This window comes from Alligator mississippiensis, chromosome 1 (assembly GCF_030867095.1).
Source record: "Alligator mississippiensis isolate rAllMis1 chromosome 1, rAllMis1, whole genome shotgun sequence".
In the NCBI taxonomy this organism is placed as follows: domain Eukaryota; kingdom Metazoa; phylum Chordata; order Crocodylia; family Alligatoridae; genus Alligator; species Alligator mississippiensis.
The window spans coordinates 195,973,273-195,991,724 of NC_081824.1; the positions used below are offsets into that span (position 1 = coordinate 195,973,273).

The 18,452-nt window shown below is 39.9% G+C and overlaps 1 protein-coding gene across 6 annotated transcripts in view; it reads right to left on the bottom strand.

The window, feature by feature from the left end:
• Positions 1-18,452, bottom strand: part of THADA (THADA armadillo repeat containing) — a 290,497-nt gene that overhangs the window by 15,751 nt on the left and 256,294 nt on the right. The window contains exon 38 of one of the 6 annotated variants that reach the window (XM_059718574.1): positions 8-10,478. The exons of the other annotated variants lie outside the window; for them this stretch is intronic. Within the exon in view, the coding sequence (XP_059574557.1) occupies positions 10,444-10,478 (35 nt within the window). The 3' untranslated portion in view covers positions 8-10,443. Of the gene's footprint in view, positions 1-7; positions 10,479-18,452 lie in introns of those variants that run through there. 6 annotated transcript variants of the gene reach the window in all.

Here is an 18,452-nt window from a genome sequence, read left to right on the forward strand (position 1 = left end):
AAAAATAGGAAAATTAGGGCCATAAAGTAACCACAACCTCTGCTTTATATTATAAAGGTAAATGTAATAAAATACACTTTTTAGACAAGGTGATTTTATTTCTCATTTATTGTAAATTTATTCTCATTATAGATCTGCAAATAATAGTGAACAATTATTGAAAGTGCTGTGCAAAATCAACTAGGCTCTTAACAGTCTAATCTTTCTGGATAAATCAATACAGGGGGTGGGGTATACAAGAACACACAAAAGATATCAGGTCAGTTACCCAGCACAGAGAGAGAATACTTCAACCTCATTATATTCAAATTGCCTGACCATACATATGAATAAGCTAATAGCATCAGATGGGGTTATTAGTCTAATCACCAAACCCAGAAAAGACCTGATTATATGCTACTGACTCGGGAAAAATCCTTTTGGTCTTTGTGAAGAAAACCAAATCCGGCAAAGTCTTTCATCAAGGAGTTCATCTCTAAAGAAATCCATTTGGCACCCTGCTCTCAAAACCTACTACTTCCTGCTTTCTAAATTCTCTAGTAGTTTGCAAAAGAGTAATATTTATTTATAGCAAAATAGCACTAAAGGCCATACACCATCTAAACATACTGAGAGAAGGTTCCTGCCCTAAGAAGTTTCCAGTCTGTATAGACAGGAAAGATGAAAGAAAAGGTTGCAGCATCTACTGGGTATGTCCTGGTCTATTTCACTCAGAAGATAACAAAAAAACTTTGTAAAGCAGATCCTCACAAGTAGGTAAAAGTATAGATTCTCACTTAGCTCAGCAAATGTAAATGTTGAAATGAGCACAAATTAAAACAAAATGAAAGGAATGAGAAAAAAACTAAAACATAGGGATAGTACTGGAAGAATGGCGCCTCTTGGGGTAACAAGGAACAATGGTCACACACTGACAGAGAGCAGATTTAGGGTAGATATCAGGAAAAACTTCTTCACGGTAAAGGTGGCCAAAATGTGGAATGGGCTTCCAAGGGAGGTGGTGCTCTCCCCTACCTTGGGGGTCTATAGAGAAGGCTGGGTAGGCATCTGGCTGGGGTCATCTGACCCCAGTGCTCTTTCCTGCCTAGGCAGGGGGTCAGACTTGATGATCTGTTGAGGTCCCTTCTGACCCTAGCATCTATGAATGTATGATGAAATCTTTTTAGTAAAATAAGTATTAAAGACAGCTTACTATATGCCTGTAATCAGGACACCTTATGGGGAACAGGCCACAGCAGTTATGAAAAAAAAGAAAGAAAACCTGAAAAGCTGCTAAATGGAATTTAAAAAAAAAAATTGTAATCTAAACATTCTTTAGTTCAGTAAAAATCAATTTACTTTTACAGTAATTACAATTTACAGTAAATTCAATTCAACTTGGAGATATGGACCACTGTTTGGAGAGGGAAACATCTCAGAATTTTAGAGCTTGAAGCAACCATATGTTGTCATTGTCTGAGGCATCTATATGTGTTTAATATTTTAATTTTTAAAGTGATAGCTAGTTACTACAAAAAACATCCTAAATTCTTGCTGGCAAGTCTCATTATTGCCAAAATGAAGTCCCGAGTATTTGTCGTTATCCTGCCTCGGCATAAAGGAAAATAATACCCTTACCTTCAGTATCCCTATCATCAATATCTTCTATTATTTAGCCACATTCAAAACTGAAAGGCACTTAAACACCTGCTTAGCATTAAAATATACTTGGTGCAAGGGGATAAGCAGAGGAAGGAAGAAATTGCTCTTCCATACACCCACTGCTACCCCTCCTTTCCACTAGTAGCCAGCATCCTCCTCCTTTTGCTTTCTTCAACTACTCTTTTGAATTTCTCATGCACCCATTTACTGTCCCCTCTTTACTCATCCTCTCCGTCAGAGAGTGAGCTTTAAGTCCTACGGAATTAGATGTTCCAGTTAAGAAGAGGAACATTTAGACTGGAAAAACCAAACCCAGGAAAATCTTCTTGTCTATGACACAGTGGTGATGGGTGCAGTTTGTAATGGTTGAGGGAGCACTGTTTGCAGCACTAAGACTAAGTATTTTGCCAGTGCTCAGTATCCACATTGACACTGTGATTGTAGAGCTGTCAGTAAAAACAGTGGTTAGATTTGCTTGAAGCAAGACTGATCTAAACTAGAGATGCCACTGCTGGTGACACCATCAAGAGTATTTTTGAATGTGGATGAAAAGTATGTTAAAGTGTGCTGCACGGCTATGCAAAATTGCCGTATATCCCTAGAGAAGACAGGACCTTTAAGAGTTCTTAAAGGGAGGGAGGGAATGGGACATGATAGGGAGTGGAAGCCCTCACATTTGAATAATATTTAGAACAAGGAAAGTGCAGGAATTCAATGCAAGGGGCTGCACATAAATTATAATATTAATGTAATTGGGTGACTGTAAGTATTTATTGCTGCTTTAACAAAAACAACCTTTTAGAGTAGGATGCTGGCTCTCCTTAGTTTCCTACTACCAGAATAAAACATCACCAGCTTTCTGAAAGATGCCCACGTCCTGTATTTACTCAAATTGAAGATTATATTTCCACCCCCTTCAACATAGGGGGGGGGACCCATAGTTGTGGATTCAAGTATCATTCTGGGGCAGGGAGCTGTCGAGGCTTTGAAGCCAGAGCTCAAAGTGTCACTGCTACCTGCCCCAGGCCAGGATAGTTCATGTGATGGGGGAAGAGCAGGGTAGACTATGTAGTGGGAGAGGGAGCACAGTGGAGGGCAGCATGGGAGCACAGTGGAGACCATGCCATGAAGAGCCTGGGGAGAATGCAGAGGAGACTATGCAGTGGCTGGGGAACTGCTGTGGCTCTGGCCCTGACACAGGCTTGAGCTGCAGCCGCTGCTAGCGTCTGGCCAGGCCAAGGCCAGAGCTACCATGTGCTCTGTGCCCCTGGCTAGACCCAGAGCCAGAGCTGCCTGTTGCATGCGGTAAGTTTTGGCTGGGGGAAGATAGGAGGCAGGGGGCAGGTGGGGGATAGGTACTGGGATGGGGGGGGCAAGTGGCTCAAGGGGAGTCTTTGTTTTCCCCACTGCAGCAGTGGGAGGGATGGATTTAAGACAGCCTTCCAATAATTACATTTTATACACGGACAATTATAACAAATTTATAATTTTCCATGAATATAATCTAATTATTATTTAATTATTGGGGGGTTGTCTGAAATTCAAAGTTGTCCTAGCTTCAGGTTAAAAAGGCATTGTCATTAAATCCAAAAGCGTAATTTACAATTAAAGAGTTGATTTTGAATTACATTTCAGAGTATATTATTTAATTTAAAAGCACTCTCAACATTTTGAATTTTGACACTCCAGAGCTAAGCAAATACAATTGCCTATTAAAAATTCTCCCTTCATTTTTAAGAACCTGACATGCCAGAACTAGTACATCATAGTACAGTACTATAACTAATGTGGCTAAATGAATCATTATCAGCAAATGGACAGTAACCAGTCTGTAATGGATAAGCTGATTTTAACATGTTCCATTCACTCTTCCATTCTAATTAATAGGCTCCCTTTTTAACAGAAAATAATGCCTTCATCCATATGATGACTTGGTATTGTGCAATAGCGCTAAGAATAACTTAGGGTGATGAAGTGGTGTTGAAATGAAACATGGGAATACTAAAACCAAAGTCATTGTGATTCATATGTTGGAACATAATCCTCAGTGACTGGGAAAAGAATATACCCAAGAGGAAGTAGCAATATAAAGTTCCGCAGCAAAAAAGCACTTAGCTGTTGACTGGAAAGTAGGGTGCACAGACACACCAATAAATCCTGGTAAGTGGCATTGTATTAGTTCTCTTTTTTTTAATTACATTTTTTAAAGTTCTGAAATGCTCAGCAAAAGCTTTTAGTTAATGTTTGGTATTTTGGAAGACATGTCCTAGCATTGCTGGGATACACATTTTATTTATTTATATAAGGATTGGTACAGAATTTGTTCCCAAAGTTTTGTTTTATATCTTGATCTTCATTCTGGGTTCCTACTTACCATGACTGGTGAGAACTGCTAACACAATTACCTATTCATTTTCAACTATGAAATTTTGCTTTTTGGCAACTCTCCAATATATTTTTAATAAGATATTTGAACCACCCCAAGAATACTTAGGTTGCAACATGCTTTGATCTTGTTCTGGATTTTTCTCCGAACAATAATTTGCATTGTCACAGCTTATCCTTCCTCTTCAACTGGCTCATTACTTAAGCATGGTACAATGCAGAGTTTCAAATCCATTGTGAGATTAGTTACATTAAGCATGTCTGAGTAGAGAAGGCACTACCTGAATTACTATTTAATATCTGAGCCATGAATATTTGTAACGAATGCAGGCACTTTGAGTGTCAGGCAGAACAGAAATTTGGGACCTATGACTCATTTAAACAGAGGTAATTTATTTTTAATTTTATACTTATTTCATTTTCCCATTAAAAATGGAAGACATTTTAAACAAACGGATTATAAAGTTGCTCATCTGGGTAACAAAGTAAATCTGGTGCAGCAATAATTTAGATACAATAATTTTATACCCTAACTCGAAACATTAAGATATTTTGCTCAGCTTCCTATTGTCTAAATAATTTCTAGCAAGCTGCAAAAGAGCAGTATTTATTTATAGCACAGTAGCCACAGAGGCCATTGTCTGTCTAAACTTATTATGAGGAAAGGTTCCTAACCTCTATGAAGCTTACAGTCTACACTGGCAAGACCAAAGTATGAAAGAACAGAATGCAATATGTAAGGGGTTGGTCCCAATGCACTTATATGAGTGCAAACTACATTTTTTTATGCCCATGGAAATTACATGGGAATCCAGAACAGACAAAAGAACAGCTATTGGAGAGCAGCTGAATGCAAGAGGCTGCTGCTGCTTAGCCACTAGGTGATGGGGGAACTGGTAATAATTCCCTGTTTGCCTTGTGCAAATGGCTCTCCCAGGATCAATGGTGACTAGCCAACATCTAAATTAGTGTAACACAGCAGTGGAACTTTACACCTGATTTTTCAGGGGTATTTCTACACCAGATATAAGTAAATGATACTGGTTATGACTACATATTGTGTTTCCACTCCTGTTTTACACCAAAGTAAATATGTTATTTGTCCAAGCTTTAAGTAAAAGGTGTTTGGCAAACACCCCATTTGTTCTTTTTTTAAAATGTACTTGTATATATGTACAGCCTCCCCCCCCGCATAAACACACACAAACTAGATTAAAAGACTGCTATTGAAGTTGTGACATCAAGCACTCAGAAGTTAAGAAATGCAAGCCAAGCATCAAGCCAAGCAACAATTAATTCAGTTGCCTGCATGTAAATGAATCTTTAATTGCACGACCCAGTACTAATTTTTCCAGAGGTCCTGGGTATGATTCAGTACACAGGATGGACAGTGCTTAGTTAATAAGCACCAATTTCACATTTTGTTTTTTTATTGTTATATATATGGCTATATAAGCACTAATCAAAACCTATGGTGTATGCATAATTATTCATTTTCTCCAGGGTGCTCATCTCTACATTATCTGAGGGCTTTACAGATATTTTTTATGTACCCCTAGGAAGACGTGGGTATGGTAATATCCTCATTTTACAGATGGAGAACCAAGGTACCCTTTGAACCCAATTTAAGACACTTGGGACTTGATTTTTCTGAGTGCTTGGCATTATATAACAGCGCATTCAGGACACGGTTCCGATCGACTTCAGAGGCATCCATGCCTGCCCAACAAGATCTCAAGTTGGGTATCCAGAAAATGAGGAGCACACAAATTAATGAAAAGTTTGTTTTGCCTAGCATTACAAAGGACCTCTGTCTCGGAAGCAGCCGGTTCTCCAGGGCTCCATTCAACTGTTCTAAACTTTCACCTTACTGCAAACTCCTAACTCATTCACTATATAGCTTTCAACTTCTGGGACAAAGGAGGCAGTGGTCAGTCCTACGGGCAACAATTTCCTTTATTACCCAGGGAGGGTTCATCTTGTGCAGCAGTGGGTGCAGGAAACCTCTGGAAAAAAAATCTTAATTCTGGCATTTCCTAAAATTTGAACACAGGCCTTGGAAACCTAATATTCCTAACACAGATTCCGGTGTGTCATTTCCTAAGTTTTTTTCATTTTAATCAGCTGTTTTTTTTTTTAATTAGACAACTTACTCCTGGAAAAAAGAAAGACATTTCTCTATGAGAAATGAGCTAACAGTGTGCCCTTATTACCAAGAAGGCTAACAGCTTACTTGGCTGCATTAGTAGGATAGCTGCTAGCCGGTTGAGGGAAGTGATTATTCCCCTCTATTCAGTACCAGTGAGGCCACATTTGGAGTCCTGTGTCCAGTTCTGGGCCCCTTACTACAGAAAGGATGTGGACAAGTTGGAGAAAGTCCAGCAGAGGGCAAAAAAATGGTTAGGGGGCTGGGGGACATGACTTCTGAGGAGAGGCTGAGGGAACCGGTCTTATTTAGTCTGGAGAATAGAAGACTGAGAGGGGATTTAATAACAGCCTTCAACTACCTGAAGGGGGGTTCAAAAGAGGATGGAGCTAGACTGTTCTCAGTGGTGGCGGATGATAGAACAAGGTGCAACCGTCTCAAGTTGCAGCAAGGGAAGTTTAGGTTAGATATTAGGAAGAACTTTCACACTAGGAGGGTAGTAACAATGGAACAGGTTACCCTGAGAGGTGGGGGAATCTCCATCTTTGGAGGTTTCTGAGTCCCAGCTAGACAAAGCCTTGGCTGGGATTATATAGTTGGGGAGAGTCTGCTTTAAGCAGAGGGTTGGACCAGATGGCCTCCTGAGGTCCCTTCCAACTCTAATTTTCTATGATTCTATATTTACACCCACATAGGAGCACTTAAATCATTAGGTTCAGTAGAAAGAGCTAAGGGAGCAACTGATAGCAATAACCATTGTCATCCTCTCTACAGGCCAGCATTAGTGAAGGATGGGGAACAACCTTCACAGACATTTGCTGACATAAAAGAATGACGAGAACTTTGTGTTTCATTCCTAGCTTTGTTCATTCTCTGAAGTTTGAACCCCTCTGCTTCACCCCCTCCAGTGTTTGCATAGCGCAGTGCAGCGTCCTTTTTACGTCTGGCACCTCTTCCTACTTCCCTCCTCCTTGCTCTCACAGTCCCAGTTTCCACTGTTCAGGCTTCTCATCCTAGTTCTAATCTCATTTCCTGATCAGTCTACTCCTCCCTTTGACCTCCAGCCTTGCTGTCCAGCAGTCTTAATCTTCAACCAACTACAAACCTCTCTTCTTTCCTACATTCTTTCTGAGGTCGTCCCTTCCATCTCTTGCTTTCCCTTTCACCGACTCCAAGTTCCAGTCCTGCATCCCAGGCTTTTTCTTCCAACTGAAGTCTCCCACTTACTCATAACTCCAGTTCCTCCTTCCTGTTTGTCCTGTCCTAGCTCTTTTCTCTCGACCTAACTCCTTACCCAGGCTCTGTCTCCTTCCATCTGTTCTAGTTTTTCTCTCCCACTGGCTCCTAGTCCCAGTCTCTGTTACTATTCTCATTTTACTTGTCCTGCAACTTCTTGTCTAATTTCAGTATTTTTACCCCTTTAATCTACCTCACCTGGTACAAAAACAATCTTCCATGAACAGTTCCTAATCACTTCTCTCCCCCAGCCCCAGTTTCCTTGCTCAAACAGTCCCAGAGTGCCCTCCTCCCCAAACTTCTAGTTTCCTTCCCCAGCTTCCATTCACAGATCTCTCTTTCCAGTCCCAGTCTCTTCACTTTCCCAGTCTCCTAAGTCTACTCTGAATCAGACAGCTTCCTCCTCCTCTTCACTGCCTGGGTGTCAGCAGGTGGCTCAATGAGAGGACAGGAGAGAGTCTCCCTTATTCATGCACTTATATCCGGAGGTGTAACTACTAAGGTTTGTGCCCTGGGCAAGCATTTTCCAAACCTAAACATCCTTGTAGGGACTGAGCGCAAGAATATAGGACAGCTGGATAAAGGAAGGTACTATTTTATGGTTGGCTATTTTTTACTTGAGTAATTTATGTTTTTTAAGTTTGGGTTAGTTTGCCTGGCAAAGCTGTGTTTTGGAACTTTATCCTTAGCTATTTATCTTTTAATATTTGCACAAGTACCTAGAGCTGTTATAGCCACTTTTAAGAAACACGATGAAGCAATAAACAAAACACACACACACACACAAAAAGAAAATCAAACCTTTGATGATGTTTAAAGCAAAAGAAAGACAACTTGAACTTCATGCTTCTCAGATTTGGAGTCAAATGGTCTATTTCAAAAAGTAAATGAACGCATTATAAATTGAGGGGGCCTCTTCTCCGAAATTCTGCAACTGCTGCACAATTTGTTGAACTTCAGAGCTGTATGTATTGCTTAAGTATACAAGGATTTACCTATGTTGCACAGGTTTTTTTTATGTCTTTCTACTGTGTTTATATATTTGTTGACTTCTCATGAAAGTCGTCTTATGTACTACAGGGGAAGGATGATCCTGTGGTTGAAATTTAGTCAATGAGAACTGCTGTGTGCTCACCAGCTTGGAACATTAGGCCACTTACTTAAAGGATTTAAGTTATGGACTTGAAGCTAACATTAAACATCTACTTCTTACAAACCTGACATCCAAGTTTAACAAGACTGATTTTTTGGAATGAGAGATCTGAGTTTATTTGTTTGGGTGTGAATTTTTAAAGCTAAGCATAAACATACAAAATATAATTGTGGTATTCAGCACAAAACTGAAATAAGCTTGTGCTGTGTGTCTGTGCCTGAGAGAATAAGAATGTAATTAACATACTAAATGAAAAAAATGAATGGGGGTTTATTGGTCCTGGTAATAAGATATTGTAAGCCTAACCTCTACTGTGATCTAGCCAAGTGTTTAAGTTAATTTAGACCTCCACTAAAGTATTTCTATTAACACTTTCATCTTACCACTGGGAATTATTTGGAAAAAAAAAGTTTTTAAATGCTAGCATGACAAGGTGATCATTAATGCAGAACAGATCATGCAAAGAGAGCAAAATTAAAAACATGCAAGAGTGGCATAACACTGGCACAGTATGCAATTGCCAGAAATAATTCTGACCCTCAAACAGTTTCAACACAGGCCTACCCTTTTTCTTTAAGCCTGATAATAATCAAAAGCCCTCTAAAACAACTCAAACATCATCTTTCAAGTGAAGTTTCTAACCTTTTGTTGCCAATGATTTTAACTTGATTGCTATACACATGAGAAATCAATTTGCTCAATAGAGTCAGTTGTGGAGTGTTCCTTGGAGTGAGAGATTCATTTGGAACTGATTACAGAAAAAAGAAGTTGAGTTTAACTCATTTTAGGGTTTGAAGTCAGAACCCATTGTTTCCTATGACTGCTTTAAAAAATAATTAAAAATAACCAAACCGGTAGGAGACCTATGGCTCAGAGTTCATAGTCTAATAAAAAAAAGTCTTTTCATTGCTGCTTCCTGCTTTGACTCTGGCCCAAGTTGGTAGTGTTTCAGTCATGACTGAACTGACTATTGCTAGATTATGTGAAACAAGTTTGTGATTTTCTCTTGTTTTTAGGCACAACTTAAATGTACATGGTATTTAAATCCTCCTTAGTCCTCAAAACAGGGCTTGAATGGACCATAATTGACGCACAAGTCTTGTGCTCTGCACAGGAAAGAATTTCATTCTACCTGAAGTGGTTTAAAGTCAAATTTGATGTACAAGGGCACATAAGAGTGACAAAATGTGCACTACTGTTGTCTCTGCAGCACCTGTTTGGATAAAAACAAGAGGCCTTTATTCTCCATAGTCCTTAAATAGACAACTTTCATGGATACTGAAATCCACTGAAAAGGTTTACTGAACTTACTATTTTCTACAGTATTAGAAATATTCAGCTCTCATTAAATGCGAATGCCCTTCTTTTCTTTCACAGTGTATATGGCATAAATTTTGAAAAAAAAAAATTAATCAAAATGCACACAATTTACAAAATAGAAACTGTCATCATACAAAGACATATTAAATATTCTTTTTTTTATATGACTGTGAGGTAATAAAAGTACACAAATAAGTAAGTGGAGACTTGTAAAAGTATTGAACCACAATTGCACCATCAACCCAGAACACAATGAGCAGGCTAAAGATCATTAGGGACCTTACATTGGTGGTGGAAGTTAGAGTGGATGGCGCTGTGCTCCAACTTCTGCCAGGACTGGGTAGTATGAGATCAAGGAGTGACAAGTAGATCCTTGTGTACCAAGTGCCCTCCACAGGGTGCTGGCCCAGGACTGCAGTGGCCTTGAATGGTCTCTCAGGGAATCCCCTGAAGGCAGTGCTGCTAAAGCAAGGGGGAGCCCAGACTTCTTGCCACTTTGAAGCCCCAGCCTTTCAGTCTCTTATCTTCTTGGCCTGGTTCTTTCTGGCCCTGACTCAAGGAGCTACCATCCAGCCCGTGAGAGAGGGACTTCACCTCCTGTTCGAGAAATCCAGTACAAATTTAATTTTAAGATGTTTTATCTGTTGCTTGCACTTAAAAGTTAGGTTTGAGGGAAATAAATGGGTCCAATCAAAGAAATGGGGCATAAGCTTTTCCCAGGATTTGGGGACATCACCTTAGGAGAACATGAAAGGCATCTTTACATGTGCTCCAGGGTGGGGGAGGGAGGTGCTTTAATTAGAACGGCTCTCGGGAGCCACTGTAAATAAAGCGTCCACAGCATCTCACCTATTCAGCATCCCATGCTTCAAAATTGCAGCAGGGGTGCTTTAACTAAAAAGTGTTCAACAAGCTTTAGTTAAAATGCCCCTGTCGTGATTTTGAAGCATGGGGATGCTGAATACACAAGACCGGGGATGCTGGATTTTGCTTCAGCAAGCTCCATTTTCAAAAATGTTGTTCATTTTCAAAGTACTCCAGCAGACTCAATTAATCAAGCCAGCTCCAGTGCATGCTAATTAGCATGCGGCAAAGCAGGCATCAGGCATGTGTATAGGCGCCCACAGAGAGCACCAATGACACACAACAGCCTCCCTTTTAACACATACCAAGCTCTCCCAATGTACTCTTTCAAAATACTCATTGGTTTTGTAGCACTTCCTGCCTTTAATAACTATTTACTCTGTGTGTTACTGTGTTTTTCTATTTGTGCCCACCCTGTCTTCCAACTGTTACGTTCCTCTGACCAGAGGCTTATATGCCAACTACAGCTCTGCTCTTCTGTATTGACATATGCGTTGAGGATGCTATATAAATAATAAAAATAACAATAGAAGACCCTAGCAACCTGTTGGCCAAACAATACAACTGATATGTTCAGATCTTCTTTCCACACATGAGCAAGCAAACTACAAACAAAAAGACTACTGCAGAAATCAAATTAATTTTTCAAGAACTGGTGATCTGGGGTCCAATAGTTTTGGTCTGTACAGTAAATAAAACTCTGGATATAAAGGAGCTCTTTCAAATAGCGGAAGTTCTGTATACACTAGGGACCAGATATTGATTCTATTTCAGGTGACAGAAACTGCACCACTAAACAGATAGTTGCATCCTCTAACAGACAGAGGATCTGGGCATAGATTTAAAAATAAATCTTTATGTCATCCTCTTCTCTGAGAATTTTGGAAATGAAGTAAGAAGTTGTATAATATTGAGTGGTCTCTCGCTATCCCTAGAATTACCAACAAGGGACAACAACTACAAAGGAAAGAAGAACAGGCAATATTAACTCTCCTGAATGAACTAGCTATGCAAAGAAGTTCAGACAAGAGCTGGGCATGAAATCAAGAAACAGAAACCCAACTATTTTTTCACTGTAATAGAAAAAGGAGGAGGTCCTTCTACAAGTTGACAGTCCTAAAAATTGCACGTAGCTCTTGAAGCACCAGTCATCTATAGTATTGGTAGCTGGTAATGTCAAAGGTCCATCTAAACCCAGCATCCCACAGGTTTAAGTTATGAAAGTCTCTACTGCCAACAGCACACAAAAGTGACACGGTCAGCGCCATGAGTGGCTGCTTTTGACTGCGTTTAACCATGTACCACAACTGATCAAGACCTGCATCCATACATGTTCTAAGTTTGATATCAAATCTCAAACTAGTGTGGGTTGTACTAGGTCCTTAACTGGATGGAAGGCCATTAAGGAAAACCCATATTCAGAAGCAGTGGTGCTGATTCATTTACTGAAGTGGTGCTTTTTACCCTCTGGGACTAAACTAAGACTGACCTAAATATAGGGAGATTCAATGCTGCTAGATCTTCCAGCTTTAAATCCAAAACCAAAACAAGACCTGGGGAGCAGTGGGAGGAAAGGAATTTAGAGAAGGAGAAGCATAAAAAATGGAAGGCATGGGGGAACTGAAAGGAGGTGATGGAGATGGAGGCAGAGGCAGGATCATAAAATTGTTAATTCTTTTTGGCTTCCCAGTACATGGTTCTTAATGCAAACCCTCCTGAATTAGTAGAAAGAGATAAGGCTGATATACCTATGCTCCCCCTGTAGTTTAATTTCATTGTATACTGTTCTGCATCATCCGTTCTCAACTGCTGTACAGGATGCAAATACCACTGCCACTTGCCTCTCCTCGAGGCAATCAGCAGATTAAATTATATATATATATATATATATATATATATATATATATATATATATATATATATATATATAATGTATACACACACATATATCTACACACACACACACACACACACACAGAAATAAAACTCAGGTAATTTCAGTCCTTTATACAAAGAAAAGTGGGATGGACTACAGCGCAGATAAATCTCAGTAAACTGCCAAGATAAGGACAAAGATTTGTTTAAACTATGCTTTCAAAATTGACAAACCCTTTACTGTACATGAGCCCAGAAATCTCTGTTTCACAAACTGCATGAAAATGTGTGTTTGCTTTGGCTTCAGTGAAGTGGGCATTCATTAATATTTTACCCAGCCAAAGAGATTCTGAATTTCCTGGCCAAGTTGTGGACATAAAGGCCTTGCTTTATTTAATCTGGCTTTGTAAATAAATGCAAGCTACTGGCACTGTAAACTGAACAGAAAAAAGGGATGAGCTATAAGCTGCATTTAATTACTCGAGGAAGAGTCCTCTGGGCCCAAGGCAAGCTTCATGTTGTCTGAAATCTCAAAATGCAGCAAAAATAGTTTATTAAATTTAGGTTTAGCTCAGTCTTAGTTTAGTCCCAGAGGGTAAAAAGCACTACTTTAGTAAATGAATCAGCACCACTGCTTCTGAATATGGGTTTTCCTTAATGGCCTTCCATCCAGTTAAGGACCTAGTACAACCCACACTAGTTTGAGATTTGATGATTAAATCTCAAAATGCAGCAAAAATAGTTTATTAAATAAATATTACTCTCATTTTGTCTTTTCCTACTTTATTGAAAATATCTACACATTATTCAACAATGCATTTTAGTCCCTTTTGAATACAGAAACCATTATATTGCTACAGCAACCATAACGGGTAATAAATAGACTGCCTCAATTTCTCCAATTAGCTCTGGGTGTCCTGAAGAATAGTTTTGATGACTGTCCAACAAAAGGTATCATTTACAAACATCCTTGCCTCTCCCATTTTTCCTGGACCATTGCAGTTACAAATATCACTGGAAAGCTATGGCCATAGAAAATATTTTCTACATCACTTACCAACTAGGAACAATGTAATTATGAAGGTCCTAAATATATTAAAGTCAACTGTGACGTAAATGAAAGCAAACAAGCAAACTGTTTATCCAGCAGTGGCCTAAGATTTGACTGAAGACATTTACATACATATGCTGCAGTGCTTTCATCTTTGTGACGTATCTTGTCAATGGTCTCTTCTTCCAGCTACTATATGGACCAAAAGTCACCTAAAGATGTTTACCAGCTATGCTAACTCCTTTATAATCTGTATGGTCTGTTACTTGGCTATCTGAAACAAGCCTCTTAAATGTAAGGTCAACAGCATCGTCAGGTAGGCACCAGCTATCACAGATAACTCCAGTCCTGTTGAATGTGTCAGGGTTAAATCTGCTAATTTGCTGTATCATCAATAACAAGTTCTTAGCCAGGTTCAAATACAAAGAGGAAAACACTTTACCATCAGCAACAGAAAGGGGAAAAAATACAAAAATTCACCTCACAATCACCTCTCTTATCTTATAGACTGTGTCCCTTGTGTGCTATCAGTACAGATATTGAAAACTTAAACAGCAGATTAAGCACATTTCCCCCTGGAAGAATGTTCCCCTTGTTAACTATGCACGCTTTTCTCACCATTCTACTGCAACCCACCTAACCCATTACTAGTTTGTGTTCTTCTCTACTGTCACAATATCCAGTGTATTTTATTATAACAGACTCTTCAGGAGAGGAATCCCTTCCGAAAGAGAGAGAGAGAGAGAGAGAGAGAGAGAGTGAGTGTGTGTGTAAAATACATACATACATACAGACATACACATACACACACACAATGTATTCTTTTAAGCAGTACTTCTCCAAAAAATTAACCAGTCCTGGTTTGCCTACTTGCTGTCTTCTGCTAAACTGGTTTTCCCTTCAGATTTATTTTCTTTCAAACCGCCATTGTTGCCCCCACAGGGTATCTCTCTGTACATTTTAACTGCACTCAAAGCTTCACTAAAAATACATAGGTAGGTCTTTGACCCTTATTTTCCCTCGTCTTCAACCTGCTTTATCTAGGTACTTGAGAGCTTTTAACACCTCAGCGTGTCTCTAAATAAGCAAGTCCCTGACCAACATTTAAACATAACCTAACAAATTCTACTGCCGACTAACTCACTCCTACTTGGCTAACAGTTCACATCTCCAATCAAGTCTATTTGCATTATTAGGGGAGATGCAGGAGGCATTACTTTTGTCTACTTAGGGATGTTATGTTGGATTAGCTTTAATCTGTTTCATTTAAGCTGCCTTATGTCCACACACAACCTTTTTAAAACATTTATTTAGCTTTGTAGATAGCAGCAGGAATACACCTTGGAACAGGAGCATCTCCACTTTGCAGCATTTTGACTCACTTAAAAGTTCATGCGGATGCATTCCCAAGTACTCTACTTCTGATAGTCTTAAAACTGTTACCTCCTACTGCCTAGTTTGCATCTGGATCAGCTTGGTCTGCCAACCTTTATGGCCTCCATTACTAAAGATGCACACTGAGATTTCATCTCTGTATTTACATCAAGGAATGCACCTACAAGCACTCATTTCAATGCCAGACAGTGCCTGGGGAGTGCCTGGGCTTCCACATGGGAAACGAAGAAACGAGAGCATGCTTGGACCACTGAGCTCCAAGCAGGAGCGCAGGCTTTGACTGAGTCGGTTTTGATCAGAGCACATACTGATCTCTCACATGTGCTGGCAACACTGCCACATGGGCATAGACAGGGAATAAAAATAATCAAAAGGTGGGGGGGGGGGAGGGGGGAGGGGCTACTTTCAAAATAGAGGGCCTGGGCTTCTGGCCAGCTTGACTTTTGGCCAAATGAGTTCAAGCAAGTGTCCTGATTGGTTGACATGAAAAAGAAAAATTGCACCTGGAGAACTCCTAAAGCCAGCAGAAACACAGAGGTCTAATTGCACCTGCCACTGACTGTCATAAGGTTTCTATTGCTCAGCGAGGTAGATAAGTACCATCAGTAGAAACATATGTACATCATCTGGGGAAAGGGGGGAGATGCAAGAGATTATGATCAAGTAATTAGTGCGTGTATCCTAACAGAAGGCTGGGAAATCAGTAGGAATCATTTTCTGAAGCCATTATAAAGACCTGAAATGGAGTACATGGCTTGGGAATGGGGCAGACAATGTGGAGGCCAACAGGTACACTGAAGCACCTTCTGTTAGGTCTAGCACGACATCACAGCCTTTCGAAGTCCTGACAACTACTGAAAACACAACAAAGTGGGATCAGCCCCCTTCCCTCAACAATCATCCTCCCTTGAGATGCAAAACAGAGAACACTCTCAAGTCCATCAGCTCCAGAATTACATGAGATCCTGTAATTTGGTAATGTCACAATCTCACTTGTGTTACATATGTACTACGTTCTCCATCTGTTTCATGTAGCGTTGTGCGTTTCCTATGTTATTTGTTAATTTGCAATTTTTTTTAGTAGACCTGAGCTGAATATTTTATTTGGCATGGAGTCCCCTCTCCACAATAACATCAATTCCTACTATGAGTCAATATATAAAACATACTTCAGTAATTCTTTGGGCACAGTGTGTTCATTAAACTCTACTACCTCATGGCCTCAAAGTGCATGCGCACATGCCCCTAACTACTTGGGACTACTTTTTTCAGAAAAGCTCTCCATCAACTGATGCCATCTCTCATCCAGCTCTCTCCGTTGCTCTCACAGACGTGCAATGTAGAAGTGTTTATGATATGAGGCACAGAATGATGAGATGCAATCAGCTTTGACCTGAGGCATTTCTAGCTTCCACTGTCCTCCATCTGCACACTTCACTAATCTTCTGCAATTGCTCAGGGTATAGTTAGTACAGTTATACCACTCGGTTCTGATGTCCAGGAAGGTTTCACAAGTCTTGGAAGGAGAAGGTAAGTCAGATCTCCCAAAACAAGAGCAGCAATCAATGAACATCCAGAATGGTGTGGGAAGCAAAAATTCCATTGCTCATCCCAGAAAACAAGCCTCAGTTTCTCAGGAACCTGATATCATAGACCTTTGTAGACTATTACACATTACTAATGATGCTTTCATGCTGGGCTACCAGGCTTTGCAATATCATGGAGAAAATTTTTTTTCCAGCTTTTGACATGGTGTAGGGGGTAAAGAACAGGCACACAAATCTCATGAATCTTCCCTATGCCATTTGGGAATCCCACTCATGCAAAGCCAACAATAGCCTGTTGTTCATGGCAAAGCCCTGTGGCCTGGCACAGCAGCACACTCTAAATAGCATCACACAGCTCCATGATAACAACTTTAAGATAGGATCTACCAATACCTAAACTGGTTAGCTAGTGACCAGAAGCAATCAGGATAGTAAGCTTCTGAATGGTAATGGTGACATGCTTCTCCATCATAAAGGGAGTTTCGGGGTAGACTCTAGACTGATCTTTCAGGAAACAGAGGTCTGAACCATGAAGTTCTGCAGCTGCTGAGGGTCATTCTACACCAGTGCCCCATTCCTGGTCTTTGCTTCAGTAACTGGACCCAAAAGCATTGCTCCACCAAGTAAAGCTACTCCAGGCAAACCTGGAGAAGTAATGCTTGATTTTATCCTCCTGCTTCTTTACCACTTATAACTCTATTGCTGTGGCATCCAAAGCCTTCTGACATTAACAAGCCAAACCCATCTGGCTGTATGACTGCCACTGTATATGTACTCATCATCCTACTTGTATCAATGACAGTCAAGACTGCAACGGTGAGTCTTCCACACTGTAATTAAAAAACATCACTGGGTAAATACGGATGCATTACTGTTATCAGCAGAAATTGTCAATTTGACCCTAATCGTTCATGAAGGAGAGTTACTTTTGGAGACATGTCTGCTTTGCCATTATGTTAATAAAAGTAATGGGAAGTGCTCTGAAATAGCTAGCTATATGTGCTGATACAGGTACTAATACTTTACTCATCCAGACACAAGTCCTTGAGATGGCTTCCTATTTTTTCAATTACTAGGCTGGGGCTGTTGTCCAGTCCAGCTTGTTTTAAAATGCATCTGATCAGTAGTTCAAAATGATGGTGCCCCCACCACTTCTTCTGGTAGGGTAAGACAACTCAGTATCTTTGTTTCCTTCTAGTATTCATAGACATTCACATCCCCTCCCTGTTAAGCTAAAAATCTCCAGCAGCTTCAGTGTCCTCCTATAAGGTACGCTCAATAACTTGAGTTGTTTTTGTACCCCAGCAATAACCCTCTGGAATTTACAGTGATATCATGGAGCCTCAAAGTGAGGCTTCAGCACTAGCTCAAGATTTATTTAGGTCAACTAAAGGTAATCCATCATGTCTGATCTTTACTACTGATACATCCCAAAAGAGTTTGCATGAATTCAATATACGAGTTTGTCATCATCTGCCACACATTATTTCTTAAAGTTGGGAGGTCTGATTCCTTCTCCAGTTTTGTGCTATTTGTATCAATGGATCCATGCCAGCATAAAACTGGAGAGAGTAGCAATGAATTGGCTTGGTTATAGGGTGAGTTTATGAATCATATGAAAATGATATTATTAGTATCTCTCATTTACAGCTGTCATAAAAGACTTGAAATGTACATATTGTGCTTATTAATGTTCTTTATAACCACATGTTCTTAGCACTGTTACTCTCATCCTCCTTACCAGCTAATAAGGAAGAGGCTGCCTAGTTTTATTTTTATTTTTTTTGCCTATTCAAAACTCTGTTGAGGTTTGGTTTTTAAAAACTATTTACTGCAAAC